The following is a 23,473-nucleotide window of genomic DNA, read 5'->3' on the forward strand; positions in this document are numbered from 1 at the left end:
TTGTATATCTTTTGACCTTTTCTGTACCATTCTGTTCTAAAAGATGGACGTAATTTTGTCAAAATAAGAGCGACTATGATGCTGGCAAGGCATTATATGAATAATTGGCGATTGTTACTGCATGGATCATCTTAGTTTCACCATAATCACTCATTCTGTGTTAAAATGAATGAAGTACTGCTTATTTCGTCATAACCAAAGGATAGAAATTGAGAGACTATGTCCGAATTAACCACAGCTTTTCAAATACAATGTGACTTTTGTTCCTTTCCCGAGCATCTTGACCGAATACAGCGGTTGTTCAGGCCTTCCGGTATCTGAATTAAGTGGAGCATAGTTGACTGTACTTGGCCCAAACAATATTATGTGTAGGAATAGTCAGTTTGGATGTTTTATCAAAGGCTTGTCGTTCAATACTTTGTGGTCCAAGTCAGTAGCTTTAGTTGGCAATATCATATCAAATTAATAATGAGTTGGTCTAGTGAATTGAGTAACACCACCAAAGATATGGCTTGTATGAATAGTAATACACCGGATGCATCTATGTATACATGGAGAAATTGTAAATTTAAACAGCTGTAGTGTCTATCACACTAAATTCTGATGTTGTCACGAATTCTCTAGGTGTGAAGATTATACTGTCCTCTTCTATATGGCATGTAGCAAGTGAGATGATACCTTTTGTTACTTCCGCCACAGCAATCTCATCCCAGATATCTGAATCAGATTCATACTCCTCGATCTTATCGCATTTCTTAAACAAGCCGCTGGCTCCCCCAAAGACTAGCAACTTGTCATCATGCACCACTGCACTACATTTAGATCTTCTACTGAGCATTGGCGCTGTCATTGTCCATGCATTATTTGCGAAAAATGTTACTGAACTTGAGTTCACGCCGATATATGTTCCTCCCATGACATACAATTTGTCTTTATAGTAAGCTGTTGCCGGTTCAGATACCAGCACAGGCATTGCGGGTAGATCGACCCATTTCATTTTTGTTGTATATTCTTTTGCAGTGCTCGAGGTATTAAAACCACCCACTGAGTACATGCACTGGTCTGACGACGTGCAGCCGAATCCCTTGCCCAGCATACAGCCTTCAACATTTTCCACTGTATTTTCTATGGGATTGTAAACAACAGTGTTTTGTTTAGATATAATCACAAGTTTATTGGAAAACGTGATAAACTGTATCCACAACTTTGAATAGTCGTGATGAGTAAGCAGTAGAGCCCATGAACCATCTGTTGAAAGTTTGTATATTTTATCTCCATTTTGTAGGTATAGTTCCCCATCGAGAGATGCTATTCTTGTAGTTGATTCGCGTAGCGGAGCACGCATTTTCGAGTGAGTATTATTCGCAGTATCAAGAAGAGTTAACATGCTGGTACCATCGTCGAACATTGCTAGCTTCTTTTTCTCATTTATCCATTTTCTACTGACGGATGATTTTACATGCAATTTCTGTATAAAATCACGACATGCTTCTGAAGATCTTACTATCTCATCATGTTCCATCACTTCTGAAATAAATTTGCTTTCCAACTTTTCAAAATCCATCGTATTAATCAATTCCACAATATGATTTTGACGTGTATTTTCACATTTCGCCCAACTTATGATTGCTTTCCACTTAGATTCATTAGTGTCTTTCCGTTTTACTGCTGATAATACTTGCTTAAAATCTACAAAGTCAAGCTCATCGCAACAGGGATAGTTTGAACTTTCGAATTTCCGGGCTAGAAAACTTATTGCAAAGCTGCTCATATTTGCGGGATTATGAGTGGGAAATGATTTTAGTCTAAATGCTTTTAATATCTGTATACTATTATCCACATTGAGCCCTTTTAAAATTTGTTCTTGTCGGGATATTATTTCTGACATGATTCGATCTCTGCAAGGTTGCTCCTCTAAAACTTGCGGGTGCTGTAGAAGTTCGTGTAAGATTGGCATGATATCCGTTGCACTGTTGAGAATTCTGTCGAGTGCTGAATGGAAATGCCTTTTCCGAGACGCCGCAAATCCTATCCAAGCATTGATAGCTCTCCACAAGACGATTGGTGGTGAATTCGAATCTGTTATGTAGTAAAAGAAGTCTTTTTCATTCACTGTCAGAAATGCCTGTTGTTCTATGACATCGCGGAGGTTACTTTTGACCAATTTCTGAACCTCTTTGCTGAAGTCCTGTGAACCATGCATTCTGAATATCTCAATTGCCTCTAAATAATCATTGACCTTTATGTTTGCACGACAAAGTCTGAGAAATCTCCCTTCAACAAACTTCATTTCAAGCATTTTCGTGACTTGTAGTATTTTGGTTAGGGATGTCATATCAGTATATGGATACTGTTCAGACGGGCATGAGTACATTTGTTCGATACACCATTCCATAGCATTTTCGTCCAAATTATTCATCACCTCGCAGCTGTGAGAGTAGTCACCTTCCAATTTTCTCCTGAAATATCCAGATTGAGTCTTCAGTAGATCTTTGTGAGTTTTGAAAACCGATTCACCTATGACGATTTCAAAATCGCAGTCCTGGTTCTTGGTGAACGCCCCGATTTCAGTTTGGTCCAATTCAAAACCATAATTTTCCTTTGCCATTTCGAAAATATCAGATGTTACACTGAAAAGTTATGTGTACTTTACCGGACTAAACAGAGGAATGAATAAGCGGAATTTCTTTTGTATACAACCAGTTTTGACTTACATCAACTCTAAAGGAAATCAGAGTAAGGTATCAGTCGGCTACTAGGTAAATACCAAGCGGCTGTTATGTAAATAACAAATTCCTGGCTCCTGTTAGTTTTCACCAGTAAAAGCTGCTCCTTAGAGTATTTCTGACTGCTATTTTGAGGAAACCCTCTCATTTTCTAGTTGAAATTGCAGTCACGGGCTATCAATTTGCAAACACATTTTGTTTGCTCGAAGTCAACACAGGAAATATTTCTTAGTGGGTTACGATTGAAGCATCATAGTACTCAGAATGGTATATATTCCAAGTTTTATAATTGCAGAATTTGTATGACCACTTTTCATTGTATCTGTGCCCTATTTGCGAATTAGACTGAGATGAAATGATAATGGACTGTATAATAAAGTGAGGGGACCACAATCTGGCGAGTTCCTGATCTGAAACAACAATAGGGTCCCAGAGGTACCAGGATTTGTGTCCAACAAATCACTACTCAAAAGATTCGGTGTCCTAAACATAAAAGATATACGGAAACTAGAAATTTCCACGTTTATGTATCAGTTCCACTGCGGCCACTGCCCCGAAAACTTCAATGACTTCTTTACTTCGGTATCAAAAGTTCTTAAGTACGACACACGCGCGTCTATGTCGTCCTAGGTCCTACTATCATATGGTGGACGAAAAAGACCATAGCTCCATCAAATATGTCGAACCTTATTTGTGGAACAGTCTCTCGCCGGCTATCCGACAGTCATCGAGCATGTCCACATTCAAGTCAAAATACAAAATTTCTACTGAATCATGACTAGTTAGCCCTCTATTTTACTTGACCACGACCTGACACATCAATCTTGCCTTCTGACATATGCCACCTTTTTTATTACTTGTCCTTTTATATTATCTTTCTTTACTTTTCATTCAGTGTGCATGCCTGCTTTTTTATATTGCCTAGGCCAGGTGGGTGTTTGATATCGAAGACTACTCCAAGTCGTTTCGACACCTTCCTATCTTTCATTGTATCGCAGTCTTGCGGTGTATTGAAATGATGAAAATATTAGCAATTAAATTGAATTGAGTTGAGACAACACCCAATCTTGTGTTTAGATATGTGACGCAATCTCAACAAGCTCAGCGGTACCGTATTTGATGGATAGATGATAGAACACTATAGAATGCTATGTGGGAAGTATATGCAACTGTTGGTATTGCAATGTGTCTCAATGTCTAATGATTAGTCAGGCTCAAGTCATAAAAGCTGAGACATTCAATATCAAATTGCACCTGCTTCATAGAAGTCAGGGTTGCAATGACTCTAGTCATGACTCGACTCGAGTCACGATTTTCTGATGACTCGACTTGTAATTTTGAAGAATAGTATTTAGTAAAGTCACCATATTTTTGCGATTTCGTCTTTGGTACTGGTACTTGAAAATGCGACCAGAAACTGATAAAAGTAAGGGAAATTAGTATATTATAAATGCGAATCATTCGATATCACCAAACAGGGTCGTAAAAAGTGGGTTTAACAAAACTTTAACTGGAAACTGGGCAGTCAACACAATGACTTGGACTACGACTCGAGTCATAATACCATGACTTGAACTCAACCCTTTGCTCGCTGACTTGGGCTCAGTGGTGAATTGTAAACGACTCCACTTGACTGGAGTCGAAACGATAAAAGTAAGATTGACTTGTGACTCAGAGCCTTGGCTACAACCCTGATCGAAGTACCCAAGTCGATTTTTTTCTTGTGTTTATGACTACTTCCACTTCTTCAGTCACACCTTTTCAAATTGATCAAGCAAAAAATACTGGATACATTGGATATGGTTACAATACTCACAACGCCAATGCGGTATGACCCACATATTACAGTAGCAGGATATAGTATTTCAATTGCAACGATTTGTAGCGCCATTATTCATCCTATGTTAGTTACAAGATTCATCTTGCAATTTCAAGTATTGTCACAGGCGGATTGGATTGACCGACAAAAATCAGAGATGGTTCTGCCAATTTTAGACCTTCAAAATATTTCATCTGTCTACTTTATTTTACCTTGAATAGTCACTCGGTGACCAATTTCAGCAACAAACAGCAGTCTTGTAAGTCATATAGGCCTATCCTTACAAATGCATACAAATCGATTCAATACAGTCGATGTCCCGAAGACTTTCAAGAATACACTATTGTCATTATTAGAGGCGGTCAAAACAATTAGTGTTACTTTCAAATAGAAGTATCACCATAAATCTATACCCAATTACAAGTAGAAGTAATAATTTCCAAGACAAAGACTACATCAAGTGGAAGAAGAAAACAGAGGTCTCAAAAGTAGTCAAGTCAGTGGTTCTGAAAAGTAGATTTGGTCAAGATGTAATATAATTTTAGCAGTGAAGCGAAGGCAACTACTTTCCAAATTTCAGAGTGCATCTAACGTATAATCACTGCGATTCAGTGAAATTTCAAAGATATTTTGACCGTGATTGAGGGCTCCTTTGTCTAGTTGTTGTACTGATTTCACTTGTGAAAGTGATCCAAAATTATCCTCAAACTTTTTTGCCTAAAAACTGTTGAGTAAAAATGGAAGTAGTCTGTAAAAAACATTTCAGGAGTGCTGGAATTCACCGAACCTACTTGAACGCTCTGAAAGAGTGGAGTACTTCAATACTGACCATTATATTGACCCGTGAAAAAAAATCACCACCACAAACAATAACCATCAAAATATCATGTTTATATGCAACTAATAATAATCACTTTTGTTATGTTTCAGCATTACATCACAGTAAGTAGAACATTAACTGATTCATAAAATTAAGTGATCAATGTTTCATATCATACTATTTCTCCAGTCGATTATTTTGCTTGGTCATCATATGTAGATGCATCAGTATTCAGAATTCTGATCAGGCGATTTTTGAAGGTCCTAAAATATTCTAGGAATTCATCATTTCATCGTAAGTGTCTTGACTGCATATCAAAGTGAGTATGAAATCATAATCATCCAGAACTTGCGGACTTATAGTCTGTTCTTTGCAGGGTTGTAAACAAGTCACATATCAATCTCACTTTTATAGTTTTGACTCGAGTCATTGTCAATTCCCCACCGACTCAAGTTCAAGTCAGCGAGCAGGGGGTCGAGTCCAAGTCATTGTGTTGACTGTTCAGTTTCGAGTTAAAGTCCCACTTTTTACAAGTCTCCTTGGTTATATCGATGATTTTCCCCAATTTTAACAGATTTTGGTCACATTTTCAAGTACTAATAGACGAAATACCAATAGTATTGTCACTTTACTATTTCTTGAAATTACAATGAAATGTCTGTCTTGGCCGTCCGAGTCTTGGGTCATACGTCTTGGTCCGAGTCATACGCCATTACTCGACTACACTCCGAGTCATTTTCCGTATTTTGAGAAAACTACTCGAGTCAAGTCGAGTCACCAAAAAATCGCAATTCGAGTCATTGCAGCCCTGGTTCTTTGTGCAGCAGCCAATGATCTTGTATGGCGCCACTCACGTCATGATTCTACCACTAACTGAAAAGTGAGGTGGTTCTTCTTTCTGACAAGGCATGAAAGAAATTGACTCCTGGTCGATGATTAATGTACCTAACGACACAATATCTTTTGTTGCGTCGATCATGCCGATCCTCTTCCATATTTTTGTTTTGCTGTCATATTCTTCGACATCATCTGGCGACTCAAACATGCCACCAGATCCACCAATGACAACGAGTTTATCATTGTAAACATGAGCTGCGAAGTTTGATCTTCTTCGCAACATATTGGACACTACAGTCCATGTTTGTCCATCATAATAAGTGACTGTGTTTGAATTTTTTCCAGCATAATAACCACCGATTACGTATAAGTTTTGATGGTAGTAAGCCATAGCTGGGTTGCAGACTCGTACTGGCATATTAGGAAGATCTCTCCACCCATTGGAAGGATGGTAACTTCTTGCATAATTGTCCGTACCTGAACCACCAACTGCATACAACTGTGAATCAGAACACACACTACTAAATCCATTTCCAAGGCCACACCCATGCTGACATACTTTAGTACCGCATGATAAATTATATTGAAGCATTGTCTGTTTGCCAACTATAAAAACAGCGGTGTTCAATCCATTAAATTGAGTCCATGATTGGGAGTAATCGGGAACTTCTGATACTTGTAGCCATGTCCCGTTTGGCGCAAATTTAAGTAATGTGCATGCATGGTGAAGATATAGTTCTCCATCAAGTGAGGTTATACGCGAAGTCGACTTAACTGCTGGAATGGTTATTTTTGAATAAGTATTGTCGTGTACGTTCAGAAGTGTCATAAATTTCTTGTTGCTCTCATAAATTGCCAAAACACTGGTATTTCGTTGTTTTGTTGTCCTTAAAAGGTGGTCAAGAACGAAGTTTAGACAATCGTTTGATGACTTTATGAAATCGCGCATGTGCACATCAATAAATCTCGGTGTCACATTTTCCATATCCATTGTTTGTATAAGATCTAGTAGTTGTGACTTTCTTGTCTCATCATGTTGTGTCCAGTTAACAATTAGTGTCCAATGAATATAATTTGAAACTGAAAGGCTTTGCAGAATATCTCTGAAATCATTGAAGCTTAGATGAATTATCTTATGTGCAACTTCAGCAATATTTGTGGACATATATTCAATTGCAGCTCTCCTTAACCCGTGACTTATCCTGGTTTTAAATGATTCGTTAACCGATATTAACTTAATCAATTGTACACTCAGGCTTGGATTCATATTGTCAATTAGTCTTTGCTCGTAATTATTCAATTCTATTAAAATCCGATCTTTGCATTTAGTCTGAGTTGTAGGGTAGACATAGATATCCAAGATGACCGGCGTCAAATTAATTTCCAAGCTCAGTAATACTTCTATGATATCACAAAAATATGATTTTCTTTGTGAACAATATTCCACCCATAAGGTGACGGCTTTCCATAAAATCTTTGCGTTTGCATGACACCCGCATATGTATGTTAAAAGGTCTTCGTAGTAGATTGTGAGAAATGACTCTAGTTGAAGTACTTTCTCCAAATTGTTTTGAACAAATTGTTGAGCATCTTGAACACTTCGTTCTGTGCCATACTTTTTCAGAACTTCGACAGCCTCCAAGCAATTGTCAGCTGTTATTAAATGCTTTTGTAGAAACTCGAGACACTTTTCTTTGACGCTTGCCATCTGCAAGACACTGGCTACCTCTACAGTTCTGACAATGTCTTTCAAGTTTGATACCTGCCTAGAATTTTTAGGAGGGCAGTCACCAGAATACATGTATTCAATGCACCACTCCAAGCCATCTTCATTTAGGTCGTCCAGCAATATATGACTTGGGTTCCCAAAATCTGTAGCAAGCTTCCCTCTCAGGAACTTTGAGTGCCGTTGTACCAAAGACTTGTGCACCCAGACAACTGACGTTTTAGTGGTAATTTTGACATCACAATTTCTGTCTCGTACACGATTTCCAAAACAGTGAGGTACATCCATCTCATCAGTTCCTTTGACATTGGTAGGACTAAAACTATATCACCTTTTTGACATCGCCTTACTGTGCATCAAATACCTGATGTCATAATATTTGTTGAGCAAATGAAATTCTTTTTCGTCTGTCAATCATTTACTTTGCAAAATGTTTGCTTAGTGTAGATATCGATGTATATACACATTTACTCTCTACTTCTCATCGGAAGTGATTTAGTTGTGACTTGTGTTACCGTACTTTGTAAGATTTATGCTTTCTATGGTTTAATGTATAAGCCTATACGCAACATGTGAATATCCCATTATATTATATCAGGTGACATCAAACTCATAGGCACAGTTGGTCAGTATCGTCTTTCTATTTTTTAAAGTAGCCTACTTAAGTGGTAGGCTTACCATATGTCCTCTTTTAGGATTTGTCCCCAATTCAAGAAAAGTTAATGGTCACGCGAGGACGCTAAAAAGTGTACAAGTGTCATGTTTTTCGTATTTCAAGTTGTTTGCTTATAGGCTACTTTCATCAAGACTTTTATGCGAGACGTTGTAATCATTTCGAAAATATTTACTGTAGTCTTGAAACATGCTGAATTTCTGGTTTAAATAAGGTTTTCCAACAAATTACCCTACTAGCTCTACATGTACATACCTATTGATTGGATCAGGTTTGAACATTTTGATGGTTGCAAAGAACTTTAATATGTCCTATAAAAAATTTCTCTTTAAACTCTTTGAAGATGATCAAGGGCAAGTTTTTGCAACTTTTTTTACAGCTTCCGGCAGCTTCCTGAATACTCGGAAGTTATGTAGTACGGTATGGTGTTTTGAGCTGTTTGGAGGAATCTTATATTGCAACTTTTCTCCATTTTTCCATGTAACCTTTTACACCTTTTTTCGATTTTTCATGCAACTTTGTGCAGACAATTCCGATTTTTCATGCAACTAACTTTTTACTTGAAATATTTGGCACTATATGGAAATATATCAATCGATTATTACACTGTCGTTTAAATTCAAGGTCCTTTCTGATTTGTCGTACATTCAGGCTAGAACACCGAAAATTATATTTTCACCGGGTCAATTTTTTCTGGCTATTGATTTTGTTGAAGTCGCCAACACTGAGTTTTGCTACAGTGCCTTGGATACGGATCGATTTGAGTATCTCATGCTCTAATAATTTCAGGGAACTTGTCCATAAATGCAACTTTTTAGTGCAGCTTTTGTACAAAATAAATGCGACTTTCTACTGCAACTTGCGTGAAAAATAAATGCTTGTATTGCAAGTCCGAAAATTTTGAAAGTGTCCTCTTTCCAGTTCCAATTTATGGTAACCCCTCCATAGCTAGTAGCTACAGTATGTATTACACAGTCGCTATTTATACAATTTATATACCAGTCTGGGACGGAAGTCGGCATTGAGCTTAACATTTCTTGTCGCCGGGAGAGGCCGTTCACAACTTCATTTGTGTGCCCTGGAGGCGACTTTTATTAAAATATCCCAACTCAGGGTTGTAATGACTCGAGTCACGATTTTCTGACGACTCGACTTGACTCGAGTCATTTTCTCAAAATACGGAAATGACTCGAGAGTCAGACAGCCAAGACCGACATTTTATTGTAATTTCGAAGAGAAGTAAAGTAACCACACTCTTGGGATTTTGTCTATTGGTACTGGTTCTTGAAATTGCGACCAGAAACTGCGAAAAGTGAGATTTAGTATATTATAAATGCGAACCATTCGATATCACAAGAGTTATAAAAAGTGGGTTAAACAAGAATTTAACTGGAAACTGAGCAGTCAACACATTGACTTGGACTTAGACTCGAGTCATAATACCATGATTCGGACTTGACCCTATACTTGATAACTTGGATTCGGACTTGACTCGGTGATGAAGTGAAAATGACTTGAGTCAAAACTATGAAAGTGAGATTGACTTGCGACTCGGAGCCATGTGATTTGGTTACAACCCTGCCCCAACCTTGCTTGTGTCATCTAAAACAGTACATTGAGCTTACATTGATCTCTATGCCTCTATTATTCGATATTTTATGCCAGTGGTGACGACATATTTGGTGATACGATGTTCTTTTCCATTCTCTGCTAGTTGCTGACGATTACCCCTGACGAGTGTCAGTCGAAAATATTCGGGTTCATAATACATTACTCACCTGTGTATCAAAGTTCTGTACCCCCAAGAAGCTCTTGAACAATAGGCATATTTATCCTGCGAGTTGATTCTATCCCTGAAATACATACTACAGCACTTTCAATTTCCGTCTCTTGCTTTAAATTGTCGGGTTTATCTACAGTCCTTCAGACAAGTCAAAACGCACCACGCTACACGTCTAATGTAATGAAAAATAATTTAATATCGACAATTTAATATCGACCCAATCACATTGGTATTATGGAAACACACAATTTTTTCAAAATCTCGGTAACAAGACCAGCATTGAAACGATGCCAAACATCAATAGACGTGATAAGGTTCCGGAAATGAATGAATACATGAAATGAGCAGTTTAAATCAAACAGATCATCAGATTTGAAGCTAGTGAAAAGTAGCGTGCAGTTGTTTGGGGAAAACCAGAATATATTTGAAGTGAGAAATTTGCCTTGACCTCGATGTGTATGCCGGAAGATGTTTTGGAACACACTAGAAACGGTTACGAGAGCTGTGCAACATATTATAAAAAGGTCAATGATTGATGTAGTGCCCAAGGCGCAAAGGTATTGTATAAATCCTCAGAGCCTTAAACACTCACGACATGCTCCATCAGGATGACAACTGCATGCAACATTGCGGTTGTTTATAGGGCTGAGTCGGCATGGTAGTAGGAAGTCGGAGAATATTGACATATTTCATTGAGTTACAGGTGTGCAGATGTAGCCTTTCCAATTAAATTCATGTCCAAGCGTAGCAATAGCTGCAATGCTGTTCAAATAAATGCTCCGAAGTTTTGAAACGCGCTTCAAGCTATCTATCTTTTGAACATCGGCTAAATGTAGGGGACATTGGTGGAGCCCGACCAGATTTTTGAGCAAACACCGATAAAACCAATATCAGTAATCCCCAAATGCTCAGCGGATATTCAAAAGATATGGCATCAAGCTAAAGGAGCGTTTCCAAAACCCCACATTCTTCAAAGCACCTACTGTAATGGTTACGGTTTAAGCCAGGGTTGCAACCAAGTCATAAGGTTTCGAGTCACAAGTCAATCTCAGTCTTATAGTTTTGACTTGAGTCATATCGAGCCATAGTGTTGTGACTGATAGACGAAATACCAATAACGTGGTGACTTTAAGTTACGATGACATGTCTGCCTTGGCCGTCCAAGCGTCGAGACATAAGACTTGGTTCCAGTCATGCACAACGACTCGAGTACATGTCGAGTAAATACAAAAATGGACTCGAGTCAACCAAAAAATGGCGACTCGATTCATTACAACCCTGGTTTAAGCATACTTCCACTTAACAGTTTTAATACTTAGTTTTTTACTTGGTAATTGCTACTTGCCCGTGTGTTTAGCAGAAATTTACGTTACTTAACGATAACAGTTGCACAGATTATATTTCTCCGACTCCCTACTATTATGTAGTGACGTTACAAAAATTGCAGATATTTTTACACCTCTACTGGCCGAAATCGATACTTCTTTTAAAGTTTGATATCGACTTGATATTAATGGTAGCTGGTAGGGTTACCATATTTTGGAAATCTGAATAGAGGACACTTTTTCAGCATTTTCAGAGTTGCAAAACGGGAGGAAAATCCTGAAAAAATGGTAAATTTTCCCATTTCGTGTTCGGTTGACTGAAAAAAGGCCAACTTTATCGCTCAGTGCCCAAAATACAGTTTTTCTTTCACATTATCAGGTGGTTGACTAAAACATAAGGTCTACTTTCCTGCTCAGCTCAGAAAATACCTGCCGGAGCATTACCTCGGTGCAGATTTACAGTATATCAGTTGAATTTATCCGTAAATTTGACCAAAATTCTCAAAAAAGAGGACAGAAGGGCGTCCTACGAGGACACTTTCAAAAAAGTCAAAAAAGAGGACAAATCCCCTTAAAACAGGACATATGGTAACCCTTATTACCGGAGAACCGAATCTGATTATTGGATTAATCGGTATCGGCGCCAAATCGCATCAAGGCCACACTAGATTTTGCTCAGCCATAGTCTTGCACAACACAGTCGAGAGTGCAACATTTCAATCACTATCAGAAGAATCGTTATGCTTCGATGCGGAAACCTTTTGCCTTTTTTTCTTCTTCCTACTGGGCGCTTCACTGTCGGAATCGCTGTTACTCCCGGAATCAGAATCGTCGATTTTAATAGTCGTAATTGCGGCGGACCTAGCCCTCAAATTGGTGGATACCGCGGCGGCGCGAGAGGCCGGCGCTTTCGCGCGTTTCCTGCCTTGCCGAAGCTCTTTGATCGGGATTTCGTCCTCGGAATCCTCGATGACCAGGGAGAAGAGGTCGCTGAATTTGGCTTTGTCGGAATCGTCGCAATGGGTCTGAGAGAGAGGGAGAGATTCTTTAATGCGTGACAAACAAACAGCTAGAGCTGGACAACTAGAAAATTTAGAGATTTCCAAATTAGATTAGAATTACAATTAGAGCTACAGTTTTTTCCAAATTTGATTAGAATTAGAATTACTGAATTCGCGAAAACTTTAACATTGAATCAAGTTCAGTTTATATGACATCACAGTTCATTCTCGAGCATGAGAATAGCAGATATGTCTGTACACAACAAGCTTGGGTCGCTTCACACTATTACAGTTCTCCTGTAGCATTTACAACTTGAAATTAGAGCATAGAAACATTTCACAAATTGGATTACATTACCATTTTGCAATCTAGAATACCTGCATCTCGCTTTGACCAATACTATGCTTTGTAGATAATAGACTTTGACATTTTCTTCATAGCTAAATGATAGAATTTCCCACCGTAAATAGCCTACTATTTTTTTCAAATCCAAAAATTTCTACCCCAATAACTTCGCTTCTGTGGGTTAAAATTGAGCCAAACTTTACAGCATTTTCTTCAATGCGACCTAACAATTTATGGTGTCCCTGGTGAAATTTGAAAAAAATATTTATAACAACGCTAGGGTGACAGTCTTTTAATATTATAATAGGCGGCAATCAAGAAATCGTTTTAAAATCTATCATACGGCATTTCATAAATTTTTTGAGGTGGCTAATTTAAAATAATAGGGCCCTGTGTAGTAGATAGATCTCTTAGCTAGGTTACTATTGACTGCCGAGGGATAGGTAGTTATTTCCAGTTGACGGGGATTCTGTATTTCCAGTTTGAGAGTGAACGCGTTACGGTTGTTCAAAACTAACATTTTATTCTATTCGATAAAATTGTCAACTGCACACCAAATTTAGCTCAATTCCAACCAGTAGAAGGGGGAGCTATGGTGAGAAAATATTGAATATTTTCAATTTTGTTGTCAACGCCATGAAATTCTTTAGTTGTCTAAAGAGGATGACACATGTCAAATTTGGCTCATTTCCAACCAGAAGGCCTAGAAGCAAATTTATTGCAGTACAAAATTTTAGACTTGAGAAAAATAGCATTTATGGTGGAAAATTCTACTAATTGACAGTAAATAGGCCTACTATTATTTTAAAATCCAAAATTTGTAACACAAATAACTTCGCTTCTACGGGTTGGAACTGAGCCAAACAGGGTGTGCACCAGTAAAATTTGAAGAAAAATGTTATTTCTGAACAATCCCAGTCAGCATCTTCAGCTGGTATAAAAAAAAGTCATCAACCACACAAGGCAGTAACTGTTTGAAAAATATTCGCATACCTGCACATTGGTGAGCGCAGCGACGAGCGAATCCTGCTGAAACAGCCCGCACGATTTGGGCAAGTTGTTTTGCCGCAATTCCTCCAAATGCCCGAGCAGTTGCAACGTAGTCGGCTGCGCCGTGAACACAAAACCAGATTGCGAAGACCGCACGCTCTGCCTCAAACCTTTTCTAGGCGGCGTGTTTCTAGGCTTGCTTTTGTTGATCAGCGAGCAAAGCTGTTCGGTGAATTCCATTTCATGATGAATAACCCAGTTTCTCAGCAGCGACAAAGCAAAGTTGTCGTTCTCTCTACAAGGGCGCACTGTAACGTGTCTCAACATGTCCAGAGTGGGTTTCTTACTTCTGAAGATTTGCAGAAACATAGATAATGCTTCCGGATGCTTTTTGTGCGACAAATTACCTAACAACGGAAGAGCAACATCTACAGGTATCTCATGAACCATAAAAAGCTGCCAAGTACTGTACTGCTCAAAAGTTTCCCATTTTAAACTCTCCATGAGTACGTTGAACACAGAATCTTTCTTCATCATAACCAATTCTCCGCTCATGACGAGACACTGCAATCTGTGTAGCTGTTCCGAATCAAGCACTGCTACGACCATGTTTAATAACTCAGCATTGCCGACGCAGTGTTCTGGGAAACGCTTGAAAATATGCGGTACCAAATAGATCAACATGTTAATGTCATCGTCCTGACAATGCTTAGTGTCCATCATCAAACAACTGTAAGTTTCCGCGAGCTGAGTGGATTGAGCAAAAGAATCATACACCATCCATTTTTCTTTAAGCACAGGACTGGATACCGCAAGATAAAACAATAAATGGTATCCGAGACGATGTTGTAAAGTATACATTTCAGCTAGCAACGATAACAACACCCCAAAATAATCTTCCTCTTGACCTTGGCATAGTTTACGGAAAATAACATACAATGGTTGTTCAATGCATCCTGAGAGATATTCTTCGGAAAGATCGTCAGGCAGTGCAGATCGTGAGAAGTTATCCGAGAATAATTCCACCAAGCAGGACGCCAACGGAGTGCAAAGGTCGTTATCGAACTCATCTAGAGATGATAAATGATCGATAATGTCTTCGACACGTTCACATTTCTCTTCCATATCGTTTTGAGTAGAAGTCTGCATCTGAGTCACTAAAACTTTTAGAGTTTCGTCAAGTTTTTCGATATCGTCCGAAATATCACGCGGTTCCCACTCGGGAGAGTCACGTAACGAGAAGAAATTCAAGTCAGGGCGTTTGTTGGAATCTTCCTCATCGTCGCTGAATATCGCGATAGTTTCTTGGCTCAAAGTCTCGATTTCAGAGCCTTCATTCATGTTTTTATCGTAATATTGTTCGTCTTCAATAACCATAGGCTCTTCACCAATTACGTCCTCAGTATGGACAGCATCTGTAGCGATTGGTTTGCCTTCAACGGGCTGTGAGCAAAACTCAGGAAACGTGGTACGAATCAAACTCAACAATTCAGGGTCAAATTTCGGGTTTTCGAACACAGGTGCTAACGTTGCGAGGACACGTTTTTCTAGAATAGTACGCAGTGCCGTCGACACTCCGCTGCGTAGTTTTTCAAACATGGGGGGGTGGAAATTTTTGACGATTCTGCACAAAAAGTCTAAAAGCGTCGTAGTAATCGCCGGGTGATTCCGTAAACTATTGTACATCACTAATATCCCAGCTTCCACGTCCATCACTGAATTTGTTTCAGGAGTGAAGAATAACCAGTCCCAAAACAATGCTAGATAACAATACGATGACGCAACTCTCGATGTACAAGTGGACAGAAGCCAGCCAATGACGGCCCACCGTGGAATGATATCAGAACACAGAATTTCGTTTGTAGGATGGATGCAGCCGCATATAAATCTAATCAAGTCACCTCGCAGCAATTGACTTTCAGCCGTTGACAGATACTGCTTCTGAAACCAATCTTGGTAACGTTTTTGATGTCCGAATCTGACTTTGCATACTAAATGAGAAAACTTCATTTCCATATCAGAAGTTAATCGTGACGCTAAAAATTTCCTCGACGTTCGCACTTGTACGAGTGACAAAATTCCGTTGAAGTTCGGAGCCAAAGACTGCGGTTTGTGGATTAAGTCAGCCCAAAACTTCTCAAACTCGGGAATTTTAGCGACGCCCATTAGAAGTCGCACTAAATCGCGTCCGATAGCCCGGCATTCGTTGAAATGTTCTCGTAACATTGTCACGCAGAATTTAACTTCTTTTTGTCTTACAGACGCGAGGCTTTGATGAAAATGATCTTGAATTATTCGTAAGTATGTGTAAATTGTAATCTGTATCAGAACTGGCGATTTGTCAACCCAGGTTTTGTGGATCGTGAAAATGTCGATGATGTTTTCTGCCAGCCAGATATTTTTGGGAGATGTGTCGCCGCCGACAATCTGCTTCATCAACGCCATGAAGAGACCATCCGTACCTTGAATGTTCAGCTTGATTAATTCGTTCATAAACCACAATATTTGTGCTCTGATACTGTCTTCGACTTTTGTGAATTTTTCGTGTATTATCTGGTTGAGGCGCGCCAAAACGGAGCCGAGACTATCACGGTTAACGTACATCAAATCCTGAATAGCTTTTGCGCTGATTTGTCTGTCTGTTAGCACCATTCCAAACAGTCCTAAACATACTTCTTCATGCTCAGAAGCACCTTTTGAGACTTCTTTCATGAGTACATCATGTCTTTCACGATCTGAAGCGTGCGGTGGTAGTAGAAGAGATATTTTCTGAAAGCAGTGGTCCAGTCTTTCTTCGATATCGTCTTTTGCGTCAATGGGTGTTGACGTGAATATTTTCAAAGTCTTGGAGTGTTGCTCGGCCATGCTTGTAGCCTTAGTTCAATCGGAGAGTCACGCTCGAACAGATCACAATACTGCAGATTTCGACAATGAAACCGACTGTCGAAATTTAACAGCAACCAGGCAATCAGTGTTGCCACCCGAGGTTCGTCACAAAACACTATAAGATTGGCCAACTGAATTACACTAAATCAACAAAAAATACACTAGTTATAGGAAATGTTGGCGAAAACTATGGACTAAATCTATCGTAAACTATAGGAGGCCGGGGAATGCATTGATTAAGGTTAAGGTAACGAGAAGACTCGGCAAATGACAAATTTATCATCATATATAGCCTACCTTTTCTACAATCGTTTGACTTCAAACCATACCGTAGTGACAATATTTTATCTACAACCACAAGTCACAAAGCTTCACGCACGCATAGCGTAGGGCTCCGTAGCATAGTTAGGCAAAAATTGAAAATAAATCTTGCGAATACAATATCCTATCCATTACATTCAAGACAAAGGAGGGATAGCCCCTATTTAGCTCCGGAATGAAGCTACTACGATGAATTAGAAAACACACCAAAAAGGTGGGAATGCTGCCTGTAAATTTCGGCTTTATGACTTCATTCATATTCGTGACGTCACAACATAATTAAATATCATCCCTAAAAAATTTACCTCAAAAAACACTATTTTTACCGTATTTTGAAGACATCAAAACGGTAAATCTAATGTCAAAACACTATATTTACTATTAAGAAGTGGCAAGTCGCAACACTGCAGGCGAGACTATAGATTACTAATCTATAGCGAGACAATGCACGAGAGCGAACTCTTGCGGCCCCGAAAAACTAAAGTGTCATGTGCGGCAAACGCGTGAGGTTTAGCCGATCACTAATCTCCAACCACGGTCTTCGTGTTTGCACATTGTAACTGGCTTTACAATTTCCTGCGTGTGAATGTGGAGCCCGCACCAACGAATAGGTTTTAAATTCACTCTCCTCGAAACTGAGATCACGGGTGTTTATATAGCTCAGTGGTTTCTACACGCACAGCCGGATTCACGTCAGAAAACTGAGAAAACGAAAATTATGTCGCGGACTTTTGGTACCGACAGCGGAGCCCATATTCATACCAAATTTTATCGATATTCGCCTGCCTACTTTACAACGTTGAAAGTGTGAATCGAGGCGCCAACGCCCCCCTTGGGGGCCTTCGCGAGAGCGAAGGGGGCGCTGGTCATGATATGGGCGATTGGGTGGCTTGGCTATAAAATTAGGCGGTAGGGGGCGGTGTCAGTCTAGATTAGGAAAAGGACGTAGTTCATTTTTGTCCTTGATGATTTTTTGCGGCATATACACCGACTCATGATACACATACACACGATCTGTGCATATGCATACCATGAGTGCATGATGTGCATATGCCGCTGGACAAGGAAGTGCAGATATAGCCTTTACGGCTTTCTAAGTCATGCACCACCCCTCCATACTATCCCAGTAATACATGAGCGCCAAGCAGGGAAGTCATGGATACCAGTGTTACTAATCAGGTCTTTGGTCTGACCCGGCCGGGGATCGAACCCACGACCTACCGATCAAGAAGCCGGACGCATCGCCATTACGCTATCTTTTCGGTTCGATTAGAACGCAACTGCTGCGTAAAGTGTTGAAACGATTACAGCTAGATTCGCAGTAAAATGCATATTCGATTCAGTAAGGGCAATTTAGGGTCGTCCGTCTATTTATTCAGCTGTACCGGAAAATTCCATGGTTACTTGACAATGTTGTTCCTGCTCAGTGCTCATCAATGGCAGCATCCCCGAAAAGCGTGGTTCGTTGTGTGCTGTGAGAACTACGAGGTGTATATTAGCAGTTATTACTCACTGCAAGGTGTTATGGCTTTTCAAGAGAATCTGTCTTGCTTGATTTTATTCTCTGTTTCAAACGATCTTGGATTTTCCACAGCGCTGCGACCGTGACTTCGACACGGCGTGCTGGTTCCAGAAACGACATCGCCCCTACTTGACGGGCGTATTTTCCAATATTTATGAGTAGAATATATCCGTTTTACACCTACTAAAGGTGAACATGGCACTGTCCGGATTAAGGGATGATAATAATTTCACCGAAATTTTACGACACGTCAGCTGTTCCAATTCTCAAGTTTGCATTAGCTACCGGTCCAGCTCGAATACCCGATTTTAATGGAGAAACATCGGAGCTTGTGCACGATCTGCCCTAAGTCAACGGTATTTCGTCCCGGCGCTCATGCGAAATCTGCCGTGTCATAAACGGAAAATTATTAATGGGCACACTGCTTTTTACCGGGTGGAAATTACATTAACCTGTCTGCTTTTAAGGCAGAAATGGGAAATAAAGGTGTTAATGCTACTTCAGTAGTTCTATAAAATCGAGCCCCGTGAATTTATGTTATTTGTTACAAATACCGGTATATAATATGTAAATATGTTTGAAGGCGAACTATAATGTGACACAATTAGGAAAAGGATTGATAAACGAGTCGAAATAGAAGTGGGAAAAACCGTGGCGTTACGGTTACTATAACCAAACGATCATCAGTTGGGGACCCGTAATTCTAGGATTTAGTTACGCTGATGAATGCATAGCGACTATGGCTAACTGGCCCTATATAAAATACGAACTGCTGTGTATGTTTTGAGATATCACGGATTATTATCAAAATCTACGGACTGCTCAAAATGTTGAATAACGATGCAACACAAAGCGTTTATATAGAACTGTTTTATTTGTTAAAACCAAAAGTGAAATTAAATTGAGGTTGATGACATCACAAACTAGAAAATACATCATCAAGTTAAATGCCCGAGTGATGCGATGAGGAAGTTAGCTGAATTTAAATACCGGAAGCTTGGACATATGGCCAGATGTTGATCGTCACACATATAGGATAATACGTTAGTCGCCGTCATTATTGTATTAGCGCGGATCTAAACAGGACGGTGATTCCAGACCTTTTTGGATTCGAGAAATAGGATAGTGTTAGCGGATATCAGAAGTATATAGTCGGATCTTAAAATGCAAATGTAATGATAACAAATGAACCGTATTTTGCCAGTAGAAGCATCATGCGAGCAAGATTAGTTGTATTAATTGTAAAGATGTTGTTGACTAGTGTCAGAATGTAGTAAAAAGTGGAAGATTTGAAATTGAGCATATTTCGGAAATGAATAAAATATGTCTTTATAGTACTAGGAGCTCATAATGGATAAGGATCGAGTATCTAGATATAGGCTAATCAAAAATAAATATTTATCAAAAGTGTATAGTTGTAGTAAGCAGTCTTGACGCATTGTATTAATGTTTAAATGTCATTTTGTTAGAAAAATCCACGTTGAGCTGAGATATCGAAATAACATAATGCTTGTGAACCGAGTTATCAGACTCTGTTTTATGGTGTCTTTATATGACCCTTTTAAAGCAATATAGTGTCAATTTGTGTCAAGTAATAGTGGCTACTCGTCCTGTATTATTATTCGCAATTTGTAAACAATTATGAATCGTATATTCGCCTATATGGTGAAGTACTAATTTTAATGTATAGCCTGTAATGCATTATATTTCGTATTTCTTGACTTACTTATTTTGCACTCCAAAGATTAAATTGGAGATGAGGCACGGTAATTTGAGGGTATGGCGTAATTTTATGTTTGAACTGATGCTTGTATGCTTTACTGCATTAATTGAATATCCGTAGTATGCCGATATTAGGAACAAGCATGCCTTTAAAATTAGGACGACATATCTGTTAGCGATAGCCGTGTAGATTATGGATTACTGTTTATGTATATGTACACTCTACAGCTTTCGTTTAAGTTGAAAGTAACTACCACGGCGGCCCATATGACGCCATTAATCACACATGTGTTGTTGTTAAACAACAGAGGTGTGATTACCCACCAATAATCCTTATAAGGAAACATTATCTAATGTTCTCTGGGAATAGTGTCAGTATTATAGCCCAGAAAATACTTACGACACAGTATATAAGGCCGTAGGCAGATAACTTCTTGAAGAAGGTCATTAACAAAATTAGGTGATCGTTTTGGTCATCTAACTACCCATAGGTAGGTGATTAGTGAAAACCACCCTACATAGAACCCAAATCTGACACGCTCGTTATGCGTAACAAAGGTGTCTGAAGCGAATGCGAAGGATTAGCGTATGGAGGCTAATCCCGGTTTATCTGTAATTGTTATGTACAATACATGCAAATATTAAGTTGCTTTATAATGATGGTTCCACCATTTTCGGTGTCTGCGAACTTTTACAGTGAAAAGGCGTTACAGTGAATTGGCGATATATCTACTGCGTATGTATTATATATTATGCGCCATATTATATCCACACCATGTTGCGTCACCCTAGAAAAATGGTTAATAAAGTCAAGCCAAATCCTTTAGAAGTAAAGTGATTTATTGCATTTTTGGGATCAATGTATATTGAAAATTGTGTGATTTTGTGTGAAGTATTTAGTATGCGTTATAACTAGTCCACGCACCAGCGACTAGGACCCCTACACTTGCGTGAGGTTAGACGGTTATAAAACCAAGACAATTTGCTTGGGAGAACTGTCATAAAATTAGATAAGTAACACCCTAGTGTATTCGAGATTATACAAATACACAAAAATCTTGATCAGCCTTAAACGATAATATGAAGATGTAACAACAACAAGCCCTTCACGAGAATGCTTTGGCCCTGGGTCAATTGAATACATGAAATAGAGTATAGGATACGTGGAATTACTGTTGAAAAATGGTCTTAATCGCATATGTGTTGAATTGCACGATTTTAGAAAACTTTAGTAACAGTTGGATGCATTTTACGAATGTTTGTTGCTATGGTAACATTGCTACTTGAATGTAAAGTATAATATTGGAGTATTTGGTTGTATTAAGGTACCAAGGTCAAGTACGTACCAATTTGCTATCTAAGACTGGACCCTAAGGTCATTGAAAGTTCAATACACTTCGAAGACTGCTCCCCCTGCAACAGTGATTTACCAAATTGAATTACAAGCAAAAGAACCAGGCAAAAAAAACAATATCTTCCTACTAACAAGATTGGAGGCAAGATATTTCTAATAACACATATGGAGGCACCCGACGGAATTGTAATTAAAGGCGCCTGAGTGGGGAGGTGAGGGGTAATCAATCATGAAGTTATTTTGGCTATGAAAACGTAACGAGGACACTCGCACCCTTCGCAAAAACACCCAACTGATGAAGACCACTCAACAACGACAGCTAACGACTCGGGCTAATGAAGGTCAGGTGACAGCACGTGTCCAGCATCAAGCAAAATTCGTGAAAAAGGTGACGTCTATTCTACACAAGACGGCAAAACTGTTCAAAAAAGCCAAAAGAGACGTGAAACAAGCGAGAACTTATTTGACTACCGTCCGGAAAGTGAGTACCAAAAATACTGCCGATTCGCTTGAACCAGTGTTAAGGAGCCAAGCAAAATCTGGAGTGGCCAGAAGTGAAATTACAGGCCGAGTTTCAAGTCCGTTAGAAATGCAGACGCGGACAAAAGTCGAACCAGCGGTACCTCTTCGAGCGTACGGGTTCCTTCAGTCGTCGCCCGGAGTCACAGAAGATATGCAGTTGGAATCTGGAAATCGCCCGACACCACGGTCAATGACAGAAAGAGTATCGCTCAATGCGAACGCAGATCATTATATTGCACAGGAGACTTTCTTAACGCCCCTCGATCGAGAGAAGGTGCCACAGGTATTATTACCTTCTCAGCGTCCAAAAATGATCGATAAAAAACAATTTCGTTCTGCGGAAGAAGCAATATTGATATCACCCAGTAATAGGCTGATTATTTGGTGCATGATAGCTGTTTTCCGATACATGTTACATGTCGATACAGTAGCTGATAGCATTTTAGAAAATGTCGTAGGCCTACATTGTCCACTGCTGATGCCCATGAAGTCGATATAAAGGCGCATCAACAATTATTATCTTCAATTCTATTTAGTTTGCCCGGATAACTTGATTAGATAGAGGAAATAAATTTTACGCTGGTCAAAGTAGTCAGCGTTGATACTCAAGTAGAAGTAGAAATAACGTTGTATATGTCTGCATGTATGAAAAACCTATTTGAGTAGTATTCTGGGATAGTAGACTATTTCCTTATTGAACACTGAACAGCTATGATTCGAGTCGACTAAGTCATTAAGTGGAGAGTTCATGAATTTACTCGATGGAAATACAAAATTGAAGTTTTGGCAGATAATTATCCGATCGTAGTGGAAATTAGCTTTGTACACGGGTAATTGGCTACATCGACAATCATTATATAAAGGTGGATCGTCTCGTGAAAATACGGCAATGTGCAGACAAAGTGCTCATGACGCTTTGAATCTGATCTAATGATAAAATGCAATTGTTGGTAAACAATGAATTGGTGCATTTCGGAAGTATAATTTCCCATCCATTACGTGTTCCGTGGGCGGATACGAGTTGAACAATTGGATATTTGACAATGGCTGCACAACATGCTAATATTGGAAACAGCATTCGCGAAGTTGATTTGAATATT

The 23,473-nt window shown here is 39.1% G+C and overlaps 3 protein-coding genes across 4 annotated transcripts in view; 1 reads left to right on the plus strand and 2 right to left on the minus strand.

Annotated features, from left to right (window-relative positions):
• Positions 1-325: 325 nt before the first annotated feature.
• LOC145438641 (uncharacterized) lies at positions 326-3,361 on the minus strand. Of its 2 annotated transcripts, none has more exons than XM_080315987.1 (2): positions 2,423-2,563; positions 326-2,079 (listed from the first exon to the last, which is right to left on the minus strand). In XM_080315987.1, exon 2 carries the CDS (start codon positions 1,955-1,957, stop codon positions 569-571), a length of 1,389 nt encoding a protein of 462 aa, XP_080172113.1. In that variant the 5' UTR covers positions 1,958-2,079; positions 2,423-2,563; the 3' UTR covers positions 326-568. The 2 variants fall into 2 exon arrangements, with proteins under 2 accessions (XP_080172113.1, XP_080172114.1); XM_080315988.1 differs by having other exon boundaries at positions 1,939-2,079; positions 2,423-3,361.
• Positions 3,362-10,560: 7,199 nt separating this feature from the next.
• Positions 10,561-17,174, minus strand: LOC145438643 (integrator complex subunit 3-like). The gene is made up of 2 exons (XM_080315989.1): positions 14,050-17,174; positions 10,561-12,734 (listed from the first exon to the last, which is right to left on the minus strand). The coding sequence occupies exons 1-2, from the start codon at positions 16,909-16,911 to the stop codon at positions 12,426-12,428; spliced, it is 3,171 nt and encodes a 1,056-aa protein (XP_080172115.1). The 5' UTR covers positions 16,912-17,174; the 3' UTR covers positions 10,561-12,425.
• A 4,629-nt stretch (positions 17,175-21,803) lies between these two features.
• The window catches only part of LOC145438653 (protein mono-ADP-ribosyltransferase PARP14-like), a 362,844-nt gene continuing 361,174 nt past the window's right edge, over positions 21,804-23,473 (plus strand). Inside the window, exon 1 of the mRNA XM_080316005.1 lies at positions 21,804-21,822. The gene's annotated coding sequence lies outside the window, so the exon portion shown is untranslated. The remainder of the gene's footprint in view (positions 21,823-23,473) is intronic.

Source organism: Botryllus schlosseri, chromosome 5, assembly GCF_051294905.1.
Source record: "Botryllus schlosseri isolate E-star chromosome 5, Bs_hap1, whole genome shotgun sequence".
NCBI classification, from domain to species: Eukaryota; Metazoa; Chordata; class Ascidiacea; order Stolidobranchia; family Styelidae; genus Botryllus; species Botryllus schlosseri.